At 52.5% G+C, this 12,409-nt stretch overlaps 5 protein-coding genes across 5 annotated transcripts; 3 read left to right on the top strand and 2 right to left on the bottom strand.

Moving 5' to 3' along the window:
• Positions 1 to 197: 197 nt before the first annotated feature.
• Positions 198 to 1,988, top strand: N656DRAFT_781188 (DnaJ-domain-containing protein). Its single transcript, XM_064815536.1, has 2 exons — positions 198 to 422; positions 486 to 1,988. The coding sequence occupies exons 1-2, from the start codon at positions 264 to 266 to the stop codon at positions 1,620 to 1,622; spliced, it is 1,296 nt and encodes a 431-aa protein (XP_064668455.1). The 5' UTR covers positions 198 to 263; the 3' UTR covers positions 1,623 to 1,988.
• A 5,328-nt stretch (positions 1,989 to 7,316) lies between these two features.
• On the top strand, positions 7,317 to 7,568 carry N656DRAFT_678363 (ankyrin repeat protein; the record flags this gene model as incomplete). The annotated part of the gene is made up of 1 exon (XM_064810520.1): positions 7,317 to 7,568. A coding segment is annotated over one exon (252 nt), but the record flags the coding sequence as incomplete, so codon positions are not given.
• Positions 7,569 to 7,845: 277 nt separating this feature from the next.
• On the bottom strand, positions 7,846 to 8,855 carry N656DRAFT_799608 (uncharacterized protein; the record flags this gene model as incomplete). Its single annotated transcript, XM_064817890.1, has 3 exons — positions 7,846 to 8,345; positions 8,426 to 8,739; positions 8,836 to 8,855. The coding sequence occupies 3 exons, from the start codon at positions 8,853 to 8,855 to the stop codon at positions 7,846 to 7,848; spliced, it is 834 nt and encodes a 277-aa protein (XP_064668453.1).
• A 1,516-nt stretch (positions 8,856 to 10,371) lies between these two features.
• On the bottom strand, positions 10,372 to 10,733 carry N656DRAFT_184251 (uncharacterized protein). The gene has a single exon (XM_064808793.1). The coding sequence runs from the start codon at positions 10,631 to 10,633 to the stop codon at positions 10,403 to 10,405; it is 231 nt and encodes a 76-aa protein (XP_064668452.1). The 5' UTR covers positions 10,634 to 10,733; the 3' UTR covers positions 10,372 to 10,402.
• On the top strand, positions 10,629 to 12,140 carry N656DRAFT_184242 (kinase-like protein). The gene is made up of 2 exons (XM_064808792.1): positions 10,629 to 11,934; positions 12,017 to 12,140. Exons 1-2 carry the CDS (start codon positions 10,834 to 10,836, stop codon positions 12,053 to 12,055), a joined length of 1,140 nt encoding a protein of 379 aa, XP_064668451.1. The 5' UTR covers positions 10,629 to 10,833; the 3' UTR covers positions 12,056 to 12,140.
• The last annotated feature ends 269 nt before the right edge of the window (positions 12,141 to 12,409 follow it).

The raw sequence follows: 12,409 nt of genomic DNA, 5'->3' as shown, positions 1-12,409 counted from the left end.
TTAGACGCGATATAAATTGCTACTGGTCGTCGGAAGGTACTGCAGCCCTTATCAGAATGATTCTACTGGTGTGTTCCCCTCATGAGGCCTACCGTGACATGCGCAAAAGGGGGTCGTACATGCATTGTGTCACGCACCAAAAGATCCTCATCAACTACTGCTCCCGTGAAGTTGTCAGCTATTCAAGTTCGGAATCTCTCTAATCTGCTACGCTAACCTACCTTACCTAACAGATCTTCTAGCTCTACACAAGGAAATAGCAGATGGCTCCCGCAAGGATCACCCATGATTACTATGTAATCCTTGGCGTGACACAGAGTGCAGACGAGACGCTGATCAGGTCGAGCTACAAACGCCTTGCCAAGCTCAAACATCCTGACAAGGACCTTAACAATCCCGAAGCAACGGCCCAGTTTCAGTTGGTGAGTTCTCACCGAGCTACCCTACGCTCTGTATCGCGGCCTCACACGATATTGCACGCACAGTTACAGGCCGCCTACTCTACCTTGAGTGACCCAGCTCAACGCCGCGACTATGACACGAATCATTATCCCTTCATCCGATTTTGGGGCCATAACACAGCAAACAGTCCACTCAAGACCACATCACAGAGCAAGTCGGCCAATGAGACAGATTCTCCCGAGGACGAGGTGCAGAAGCATACTGTCCGTCTCTCTGAGCTCGATGCCAAGCTAAGTAGCCTACGCGAACGGAAGTCGACGCTCTACCGTGAACATTTCGAGGCCAAGCGGAGCCACGACAAAGTATCCTCTTCTCTAGCTGGGATTGATGAGGAAGCCAAGCGAGACGCCATGGAGGAGGCAGCCCAAAGATCCTGGTACAACATGCTGTTCGGCCCCAGGGTGACGCCCGAGGAACGGGAGGCTCGAACCCGCCGCAAGACGGAGCGTTTGACGGGCAGGCTTGTGCTTGAAGCAGAATCCAAGAGGTACAAGACGCGGGTTAACACACTCCAAAATGAGCTTGACGAGATAGAGGGGGAGATCAATAAGTGGGTGAATATCCGGCGGTTCGTGGCGCGCCAGCGGGAGAACGCGGAGCAGGAAGCAAGGCTCGCAGAAAAGCAGCGGCAACAGGAAGAGCAGGCGCGGAAAGAAGAGGCCGAGCGTCTGGAGAGGGAGAAAAAAAGGAGGGAAGAGAGGGAGGCGAGCCTTGAGCGGAAACGTAAGCAAGCTGAAGCTATGCACAAATGGGAAGAGGAGCAAAGAACGAGGCTAGCTGAAGAGAGAAAACGGAGGGCCGAGCGGGAACAAAGAGCGGAACAAGACAGGAAGGCGCAAGATGCCCAAAGGGCGAAGGAGGAGGAAGAGAAAGGTACAAGGAAGCGAGGAAAGGCAAAACAAAAGACAACCGAAAATGGCGCAGCTGATTGGAGATCGAGGACATCCTGGCGCCAGGAGGCAGCGCCGGCCAATACAAACACAGCGTGCCTGCACAAAGGCTGGTGGGAATATCGAGATGGAAGGCACTTGTGCCAGCGGTGCCAGCGGTGCCAGCGCCGGCAGGTCCGCTGCGCATTCTGCTGTCCCGGATGTGGGATGATGGCCTGTGCCTCGTGCCGCGACATTCTGAAGGGCAAGGAGACACTTGATAAGAAATGAATGGAGTGTAGGACAGCTGTGAAGATTGATGGCAGGGGACCTGTTGCGGCTTAACATCGACTGGAAGTGTTGTACGCTCCCGAGCCGTGGCCGTGGCCGAAGGAGAGCAGAATGTCCGACTCCGAACCGGTGAGGGCATTAGAGAACTCGGCTTCACTTGGTGCACGGCCAGTGATACATATCCACTGTGTGCAGCAGTATGAATAAGTTTAATCAGATCAACAAAGGGAAGTCGCGTGCTCTTGTTTGGCGACTTTTTTGTTGTCGTCACCCCAGCCACCCCCTAATTGTATGTACTCACCAGCCACCCCCTAACTAATACGCTCACCCAGAGTCCGCGGCCGGATACTTGCAGAGCAGGGCCAGCCCCCATAAGACTATTAAACAATCCTTTTTCACTTCGATATTGACTCCGAAAGAACAGGTAGATTGCTTGTGTCAACACCAGACCTCTAGGATGGTCGGTAGGCTCCGAGTCTGGATAAGTACATCTTGAGCCAGGGGACCTCTGGGGCCTGGTACCCATACGTTAGGCTTGCGGCCTCTAATCCATCAATCTCAGCTGCCCCAAAACCAGGAGGTGATTTCCGACCATATGATATCGCTGAGGTGCTCATCAGTAGCACCCGCGCTACTGCCAGGAGACAAGCCATCCAGATGTAAGTCGTCCAGTACCCTGCAATATCCTTTACTCTCATCTCCAGGAGCATGCCAAGAAATTCCGTCAAGCGTGCCATGACCATCCAGTTCTCTATCCTCCTACAATTGTTTCTCTCCAAATCTCCATTCTTTTGAGATTCTTTAGGAGGGGCGAGCACCTTCGTCGCTGCCCAATGGCCTTCCCCGGCAGCCTCTCCATGCAGGACCTTGAGTGCCTCAACGTCCATGGCGGCTCCCTCCTCAACTAGTAAGCTCACAATAGCCCAGTGCCCATTTTTGTAAGCCCTCGATAGCGCTGTCTGGCTCGCTTTGTCCCGCACCGTGACGTCGGCGCCTTCGTCGAGCAGCAGTTTGACAACATCCAAATGCCCTCGATCAGACGCCTTGTGCAGTGGCGTCCGTCCGAAATCATCCTTGTGGTCGATTCCTCCCCGCTGCTCCTGGTGCTCCGCCATATGCCTCTCCACCAGAAGTCTCACTATTCCACTATATCCGTATTCGGCGGCCACCGAAAGCGGGGTGCGGCCGAGCTTGTCTTTTGTGTTCATGTCGGCCCCGTGATGAAGCAACAGCCTCACGACGGCTTCGTGTCCATGCATAGCTGCTATTGACAGTGGTGTCTGCTTATGCTCGTTTTCCTCCTCTATATCATGACCGGCCTCGAACAATGCCCATGTGCATTCGTCAGGACAGAGCTCCCCGTGGTGATACACGTCAGCTCTCCACAGCAAGGCAGCCTCATCCTCTCTGGCGCCTTTGGTCCCCGTGATGGTGATGGTGTTCAGAAGCCCGGACAAAACTTCGCGGCGATAGAGCTGGATCCTTGTTTCATCCACGCTGGAACTGTTGTTGCGTAGAAAATCTGCGATCATGCTTCCAGCGCCTTTCTTGGTCCCGTCTTGACGTAAGAACGTATGTATGGAGTGTGCTCGTTGCATGTGGCCAGAATTTGGTACGAGACGTCGCAGAAGCTGCCATATCATATCCGGACACCCGCTTTCCGCCGCCATCCGAAGAGCGGTCTTATCGTTGCCGTCTCTTGTCAAAATATTCGCACTTTCACCTAGTTTGTCCAACAGTTTACTTGCAACGCGCAGGCACGTTTCATTGTTCCCTTCACGGGCCACATAATGGAGGACTGTTCGGCCGGCGTCGTCCCTGGCTGCAACGTCGGATCTGGGGAGAGTATTCGCTAGATCCTCGACAAGATCCCACAGGCCCCCTTTGGCAGCGGCTAGGAGCATGGTACATTTGTCGATATGCACCCCATCGCTCTCCAGCTCCTTCGACGTCAATCTATAGCCAATCCCATAGGCCCTCCTGAGGTCTCCTTCAGTAGGACGATCATGTTCAGCGTCGTCGGACGGGGTAGCATCGCAAGCACAACCGAGAGCTTCCTCTCTTCTCCGATATTTCCACCAGGAGCGCAAGTCGTCAGCCGTAGGTCGCTTATGTGGCCCCTTATCCAGCATGGCGAGGCAGGCACGGGGAATTCCGACCTTTCGTATCTGGGAGTGCCAATGCTCGGGGCCTTGCGAGGTGGGCCACGACGACCCTATCTCTTCCATCAGGAGGTGGATCTTGTCAAGCTCGCAGGCAAAGGAAGGTTTTTTGTGCTTGATGTCCCGAAGGAAGCTTTGCTGCGCGTTCGTACAATCCTTGGAAGCGACCATCTCAAGGAACACAAGTCCCAAGGAGAAAATATCTGCCGGTAGGCCGCCGATCGACTCCTTGTTCTCCATTTCGGGAGCAAAATACATTCGTGTTCCTGGTAGAACCTGATTGCGGGATGAGTTGCTAGCAATCAAAGGCCTGTGTTTTCCCGTGTGCGCTCTTGACACGCCAAAGTCGGCTAACAGGACCTTTCCATCCTTCACCAGGATGTTGCTCGGTTTGATGTCTCTATGCCAGATGCCTAGTTCGTGAATGTAAGCCATGGCGTTTATCAGGCATCCAAACCACTCGACCCTAATTTCTCCCCGCTGAATGTAATGTTCTAGGTCGTGGTCTGCCTTCTCCATGACGATAGAGAAAGAAAGACCTCCATCGGCTTTCGGACTGGAGTACGTCATGATAAGTTTCACGACATGCCGGTGTCTGGCTTTGTAGAGGAATTTCGCTTCTCTTCTGAGCTGGCGTTCAGCAGCTTGACGTGCTGCTTCTGGGTGCATGTGGTCTGGGGACGATTGTAGCACATGTATCCTCTTCCGAGCGGCCACTTTCCCATCCAAGTCCGGCTCGAGACGTCCCACTACTTCGCAGACATATTGGGCTAGTTCTGGGGCATTGCCCGCTGGCCGAAACGGAATCTCGCCATCGCGTTTATAATCGCGATGGTCGTAGCCAAAAGGTAGGGAGCCGTTTGCCATCTTGTGCTGGTCACCGGTTGTTGGGGATTGGCAAGGTAAAACGCAGTTGTAGACAATATCTGCTTCCGATGAATGGACTCCAGAAAATTCTGTGTGGTATCTGCTCTTTGAGAATTTGGGGGAAGCCAGTCCTCATCTCTTCAAATCCTCCCCGGTTAAGTCTAGTACCTATGGTACCTAGGTACCTAGTTCATGTACTCTCAAGTCGCGTAAGGCTCATCGCTGGTACGTACTACGTACCTAGTACTAGTACCTACCTTACCTTGGGCATTTGGCTGAGAGCAGAAGGCGCATTCTACCTACACCACTGGTTTCCAATTAGTCGCGCCCCGAGATGAAGGTGTGATCCAACCTAACAATGCTCGCCGGCCCTAAAGCTAGCCACCCAGGTATGAAAGTCTCCGTCACTCGTCGGAGAGTCTCTCGGTCCATACTTACCAAGTTACCATCATTATTGAATAGCGCGTGCAGCCGAGGTGGATTGTTGTTGCCAAACCTGGCAAGATCTTCAAATGAACCGTGACGCCTGTCGAGTCGTCACCGTACCTAAGGGACGGGATGTTGCCAGCCTTGCCAGGTGTGGTTCGGTGACCCCATTCGGAATACCTTCTTACTTACCTACCTTGATTACCTACTTTTCGTGCAGTCATGTTGGAGATGAGGTGAGCCCACCACCTGCTTCAAAGCCAAGACCCCCCTCCCAACCTGTCCAGCTGATGCTCAACCCGGCTATAGACCATGGTTTGTGGACATGGCCACCATCTCTGCCTTATAGAGTAAACGATAGGAGCGAAGCTGCCAACCTTCACACCTTCAGCCGTGATATTGGTTTCAGCCTAGCTAGATGGTGTGTTACCACTACCTACCTTACTGTTGAAAGTTCCCAAATCCGAAAAGCCTGAATACCTTGCTCAGGTTCAAGTGTTAATGGTCAAATGGCCAAACATAGGTACCAGGTGGTATCAGTACTCCGCAGGCGGATCGCAGCCTCGTCAGCAGGGCAGGAATTAACGGTTTGCCCAGAACAAAAGAAGTCCCACCATCACACTTCACGAGAAAAAGGAGAAGTTCTTACGCGGTCAGCAGATCTTTCGGTGTAGAATTGCCTCGTATCCCGTCCACCATCCAACCCGCACACCCTTCCTCCCCCTAGCCCTTCCCCCCCGAGCCAACATCGGCTGGCATGGAGGCGACCATACTATCCAAGTACTAGTAGGTAGCTAGGCGTTCGTTACCGACTGCACTGAACTGCTACATGTAGTCGTTCACCCTCTCCTCCACCAGCACAGTGCACCGAAACTCGAAAGAGAAGAAGCAGGCTCAGTTCATACCCGTTATCATGGGGAATTCCGTCTCCGTCTCCAATGCCATCTACCCGCCCAGGGAGTACTACAGAGATGGAGACATTCCGTTCGTGCCGGATGGCAACGACCCAGCCTTGAGCTCTTCCGGACGCGCAATGAGAGTAAGGGCAACCTCGAACTATTCCAACAGCGTGAAGTTTGCGGTTCGCAGAACCATCAGAATTACCGACGCGGACAGCGGTCGCCTAGAGGTTCGCAAACAGAGGATCCGGGAGGTGGCTTCAATACTGAGCCGAAACCGCCACCATCACATCGTGAACATCATCACGACGTACTTCTACAACGAGGCAGACGGCTTCCAGTTTGCAATCGTCATGGATCTTGCAGAATGCAACCTGGTGAGCTATCTCGATCTCACTAGCAAGAAGGCGCCCCGGGTGGAATGGTTCGGCTGCTTGATTGGTGTTGTTGCCTATATCCATCAGCAAGGGATCCAGCACTTGAATATCAAGCCGCAAAGCATCTTGATCAAGAACGAGAAGGTCCTTTTGACAAACTTTGATATATCGGCCTTAGACGGCTGGAAGACACGGCAAAGCACGGCGCCGAGATGGGCTCTTGGAACAACGGTGGCGATGAGTACCTATTACAGTGCGCCCGAGGTGCAAAAAGGACGACGCAACTGTGGCCGAGCGGCGGATATTTTCTCCTTGGGCGCTGTGTTCATTGAGATGCTCCTGGCTCACTCCAGCGGCAGCAAGGACAAGCTCATCGGCGAACTCCGGACCAAACTCCAGTCTGACCATGACATGCCCTACATCTACTACATCGATACGGTAGACAGATGGCTTGCCAGCACAGACCCGCCCCCAAAGGCCTGGGAGTCTCAGATGCTCTCCCTCTGTCGGGATATGCTGGACCCGGACCGAGACGCTCGACCTCTGGCCGAAGAGTTACGTTCGAGGTGGAAAAGGGTTCTGGACTCAGATTCCTCAATTCCGCGGTGCCCTTTGTGCGAGGAAGCGGCACTCGGCGAAGAGAAAGATACGGCAAATGGACCCAGAGCCTTACACCGTGCGTCCGCGGCGGGCAAGGTGGACAAGGTCAGGAGTCTGCTTGGCTCCGGGACTGACGTCAACGCAAAGGACAATGGAATGGAGACGGCGCTCTTCTATGCGGCCGGAAATGGACACGAAAAGGTGGTTGAGGTCTTGTTGGAGAAGGGAGTGGAGGTAGACGCAGAGAATAAAGAGGCTTGGACCGCACTTCATTATGCAGCCGGGAGAGGACAGCAATTCATAGTGAAGCTGCTTCTTGACCAAGGGGCAGACATCAAGAAGGTGGATGCTGATGAATGGGGACCGCTGCACTTTGCAGCTCGGCATGGGCACGAGGAAACTGTACAGCTGCTATTGGAAAGAGGTGCTGATATTCAGGCAAGAGATAGCAGGAACCAGACGGCGCTACATCTTGCAGTCAAAGGGGGAAACAAGGGGGTCGTGGACATCCTACTAAAGGCAAAGGCCGACGTCAACCAAAAGAGCAAGGAAGGCCTTACTGCACTCCACTTTGCGGCTTTGAGTGGGCATAAGGAAATCCTCAAGATGCTGGTGGACTATTATGAAACGACGGATATCAGATCATTCATGGTAGTTAGCTCCAGGACGAGATGACTGTAGGTAGTACCGGTATGTTACATGTAGTATTGAGTGTTTGCAAGGCATGAGAAGCATTGATCCCTCCCAGAGGCAGTCATCAAGACCGGCCTGTGTGGTATTTTGTACAAGTAGTAATAAACAGAGCAAGCTAGATATGTAGGTAGGTGACTGTACCTTAGGTAGGGTTCAGATAGAAGGTATCTTGTCCCCGTTCACCTAAGGTACTAGTGACCTAAGTGTGTGTGCCGATAAACACAACTAGAAAAGCAGCATACGCGGCTGTTGACGCCAGAACGTCTTTCCCACTGGAATCCGTGCCTATGATGACCATAACGGCGCCGAATATTGCGGTTGCTACCGACGTCGTGACCAAGCTAACCACCAGCCCCGGCACGAGAGCCATAATCAACATGGGTGAAATGACAGCCAGACCCCCAAACACGGCCATGCGGAGCCGCAAAGCATACCTCGACATGCGATCTCTCTCTAGCCGTCTCTTTCTATCCAGCTCGCGAAATCCGAGACGGCCGATCTCGTTCAACTGCTTGTGACGAGCTTCCACCGTCAGACTAGCAGGGTGCCAGATCCCCATCCGTCCAGATCCCAAGTTTTCCCGCTTCACCACCCGGAAGTCATCTTCTGTCCCTTCTCCTCCAAGGAAGTCGTAACTTTGTATCTTGCCAGACGCGATGTCTTCCTGGGTTAAGGTCTCGTAATTTCGGATTGCATCCGCTAGTGTGTTGCTTAGCTAGTACCGAAGTAAAGAGTATACTGCCATTGATTTTGCACTGGACATATTCTCGGCCGCTTACCATAGTTCTGGATTATCGTGTCAGTATCAGGTGGCGGCTCCTTCCCGTCCTTCACTAGGCCCATTTGGATCTCAACGAGCTTCTTCTGAAGCGCCGCGATCCGGTAGAGTTGCAAGGTTCGGAAGCTCAGGACGGCCAATCGTCCGACATCATCTCCGCCAATGGACCGAAGCTGATCCTGCAACTTGAAGGGTTTGACAGCGGGCTGTTTCGTCTCAACAGTTCCGTTCTTGCGTTTGCCTTTCTCGAGTTCAGATTCTGCTGAGTTCCCCCATCCGGTGCCTGCCGCTGGATTCGTTATCGATCTCCAGAAGCTTGTGCCATGAACTAATCAGCCGTTGTCTGGTTGCGGTTGCCATAGCCGCCAAATATTGCGACTAGGTGCTTGTGTTGGGGAAATCACTTCTTACTGTATAATATGTCGTAGCATATTTGAAGCGAAGCTTCTATGAGGAGCTTAAAGCCTTGGGTACGGTGGTGTCGGATCTGCGTAATGTGAACGGGCATGTAGTGAGTGAAGACAACTGAAGAGCCCAGACTCGCTTCTGCTTTACAGCGGTATGCACTGTACAACACAGAGTCCTCTTAACCAGGAAGCATCGGTAAGATATTGGTCGGCAGTCTCGCCACGCGACTTGAAAGTGACACAACCTTCATTTCCAAAGGCAAAAACCAGCGGGAATCGGGTCGCCACAAGCAAGAACGTACATGCATAGAGCAAATGATTGCCACGATTTGCATATACATGTTGTACATCTAGGGACACTTTCTGCCCAACGGCTTGTTTTTGCGCCCAACGATCAGAAACATGAGGTAACTAACTTCACCTTGCTTTCAATACTTTGCACTGGTCAGCGATAGTGCCCCTTAAATGCATATGGAGGACGAGCCAAGCTGCCAAATGGTAGCTCCAACAGGTGTAACCGTTGTAAGTCGCATACTCAACTCCTATCAAAATCACGCTAAGCCTGCCGCAATTAGCGTCATCGGGATGCAAAAGCACGACAGCCGACAGATTTTTGATTGAGGTGGCTTCATCAACTTGAAGAAACGATCGTTGCCATCGAGGGCCCCGTGTTCGATTCGCTTCTGATGCAGCAAAATTATAGAACCTGGCCAATGAATTTGTTGGATTTGCAAAGTCTGCCTTGTACTCCGTATATTATGTTGTACTCAAATGCAAAATGCAGGAAAGGTTGGTGTGGATGGCCGTCGTCCAAGGCTAGATTTCGAGGCCCTCACTTATTCGACTCGCTCTTATTATTATTTGTAATGTTGAGTAATACATATTCGGCTAGAACGGAAAGCGTCAGCATGAGGACCTTACCGATAGCTGAGAGACAGAGCTCAAAATGCACCTGGGAGGGAGGGTAGCGACTGCTCGTCTGTAGGTACTACAAGTACACCGAGATAGTCGGTGGCTAATGAAACCGCTGCAAAACCAACGCGTCATCTCTCGGGAGTTGAGAGTGTGTCCAGACTTGTGTTGAAATCGGGAGCAAGTTCCAATAGTGGGGCACAAAAGTTGGGCCTACTGTGTAATCTGGGGTGGTGTGGGGAGGAGTTGGGACCCTTGCGATATGTGGGGCTCCGTGCGATAGGCTAGATCCAAGAATTTCTCCCGCAGGACCTCGCGAGCCTCACTACCTTAATCTCATAGCCCGAAAGACTAAAGAGACTGTCTCTTCCGGCTTATAACTGGTTGATCAAGGCTGAATGTGCGTGTCTGCGACACAATCTAGGCACTCACATGGGCGGCTGGCCTGGCGAGCCTGGCAACCTTTCGCCCATTGGTGAATGTGTAGAAACTGGCTCACTGGGTATGGGAGCGCGGCTCCGGGTGGGGCCGAAAGGGAGGAAAGAAAGAGGGGTCCGCGAGACCGGGAAGAAGGCTCTGGCCCCTGGGGGAGGGTAGGACAGGCATCCGGACGCAGATTCTGCGCTCCGCGCTGCTTGTTGAGCAAATCACCATCAAAGCTACAACCCGTCTTCGTATAAGCACGGAAAGAGTGCCCGAGAAACGAGGGATTGGCTGCAGAATGGAAGGAGACAGTCACCCACCTCCAGTTGAGGGTGTGATGTCTGCCTGCCTGCCTGCCTACTTGTCTGCCTACCCAGCTTTGGGATCTCCACGACTATCGCCGTGGAATTATCACACCCAATGAAAGAAGAGAAGAAAGCGGAATAGGAATGATATTTTCTGCACATAAGCGCCAGCGCTGATAAGTACTACTACTATATACATACAATACCTACCAGAATCAAATGAATCAGAGATCTTGTTCCTGAGATAACGGGATCCTTCATGTTAGTTAAACCTTCAGCACCAAGAGCAAGGTACCTACCATTCTAGACGGACCCAAAATCAGATCACGATATCGATCTTCATCAGACCCCTCAGCTCTGCTATGGAGCACGACTCCTTGGATGATGAAGTGGTCGAGTATGAAAACGACGCTGACCTTCCATTCGTCAATTCCCGCAACGAGTCGGCAGTTGGCTCCCATCCGGATGTGGACTATGCGATACGAGTCCGTCCAGAAGATCCAGAGAAGAAGGTAGTGGTCAAGAAGACCATCCGAATCAAGCATGAAGATACAATGCCTCTAGAAACTTCCAAAGTCACTTGTCAAAGAGAGGCCAAAATCATGCGTGCGGCCCGGCATGCTCACACCATAGAAGTCATCGCAACGTATTTCTACAAACCTCCCACTGAGCCGAATATACTCAATTTCTATATCGTCATGGCCAATGCTGAAAGAGGAGATCTCTCGAAATTCCTCGGATCCGATAGCCTGAACTTCAAGCTCAATGAACGATGGATCGGATGTTTGATAAGAGTTGTAGCCTATATTCACAGGCTGGGGATTCGACATAGGGATATCAAGCCCCCGAATATCCTCGTAAATGCTAAAAACGAGGTGCTCTTGGCTGACTTCGGGATATCTAAAATGAGTCTCGGGAAGACGGTACCAACGACCATGCCTGGGTGGAACAAGCCCAGGACACCATCCTACTGTGCCCCGGAAGTGGACGAGGCTCCAGGACGGACCCGCGGCCGGTCGGCAGACATCTTCTCTTTGGGAGCGGTGATTCTTGAGATGCTCCTCTCCCTCTTCCACTCGGCCGACTACAAAGAGTTGGTTCACATAGTCGGAACTGGCGCAAATAGGTCGTACGCCAGAAATATCAACAAGGTGCATGATTTTCTAGACAAGCGCATAGCGACACGCGGCCAGCATGCGGAGATGTTCGAGCTCTGCCGGAAGATGCTAGACAACAACCGAGACCAGCGCCCTCAGGCCGACACGATCGAGTCACAGTGGTTGAGCGGGAGCCTTATGTCGGTGAATGATCAGCTCCAGTGTTCCACATGCGACCAGAGCATACCAGTGACGAAAGAGCACAATCTTGTTGAAGCGTGCAGAAACGATTGGCTGGGGGAGGTAGAGAGGTTGCTCATTTCAGGAGCGAAGGCGAGCGCAACGGGAGCGATACACCAAGCTGCTGTACGTGGCAACGAACGGATCGTGGAGAAACTTGTCCAGAGCGGAGCTGATGTCAACGCCGCCGACTATTCGGGACTGACAGCGCTGCACTACGCAGCCCAATATGGGCATGAAGGAGTGACGGAGTATTTGCTAAATAAAGAAGCGGATGTGAGAGCAATTGACCTTGAGGGGCAAACACCACTACACTGCGCAGCTGCGAATGGATCCGAGACCATCATCAATACGCTGCTAGACAAGTTGGACAAGCTGGAAGATGTATCCACCATTGATGCGGGCGACGGGGACGGGATGACACCGCTTCACTACGCGGCTAGGAGGGGTCACAAAGGAGCAGTGAGCGTCCTGCTCAGTCGGGGGGCAGACAAGGGAAAAAGAGACCCCAACGGCCTAACAGCGGAAGACTATGCCAAGAAGATGGAACGGAAGAGCGTTGAAAGGGTATTGAGGGAGCCCAAACCGTGTACTCCTCTCT

Source organism: Canariomyces notabilis, assembly GCF_033297395.1.
Source record: "Canariomyces notabilis strain CBS 508.74 unplaced genomic scaffold N656scaffold_17, whole genome shotgun sequence".
Taxonomy (NCBI): Eukaryota; Fungi; Ascomycota; class Sordariomycetes; order Sordariales; family Chaetomiaceae; genus Canariomyces; species Canariomyces notabilis.
This window is presented reverse-complemented; position numbering and strand designations above follow the sequence as displayed.

What these genes read in the sequence shown, in the direction of transcription:
- N656DRAFT_781188 (XM_064815536.1), top strand. Translation starts at nt 264, where the DNA reads ATGGCTCCCGCAAGGATCACCCATGATTACTATGTAATCCTTGGCGTG. An exon ending in CAACGGCCCAGTTTCAGTTG is followed by an intron (nt 423 to 485) that starts GTGAGTTCTCAC and finishes TTGCACGCACAG; the next exon opens with TTACAGGCCGCCTACTCTAC.
- N656DRAFT_184251 (XM_064808793.1), bottom strand. Translation starts at nt 10,633, where the DNA reads ATGTGCAGAAAATATCATTCCTATTCCGCTTTCTTCTCTTCTTTCATT.
- N656DRAFT_184242 (XM_064808792.1), top strand. Translation starts at nt 10,834, where the DNA reads ATGGAGCACGACTCCTTGGATGATGAAGTGGTCGAGTATGAAAACGAC. An exon ending in GAGCGATACACCAAGCTGCT is followed by an intron (nt 11,935 to 12,016) that starts GTACGTGGCAAC and finishes CGGGACTGACAG; the next exon opens with CGCTGCACTACGCAGCCCAA.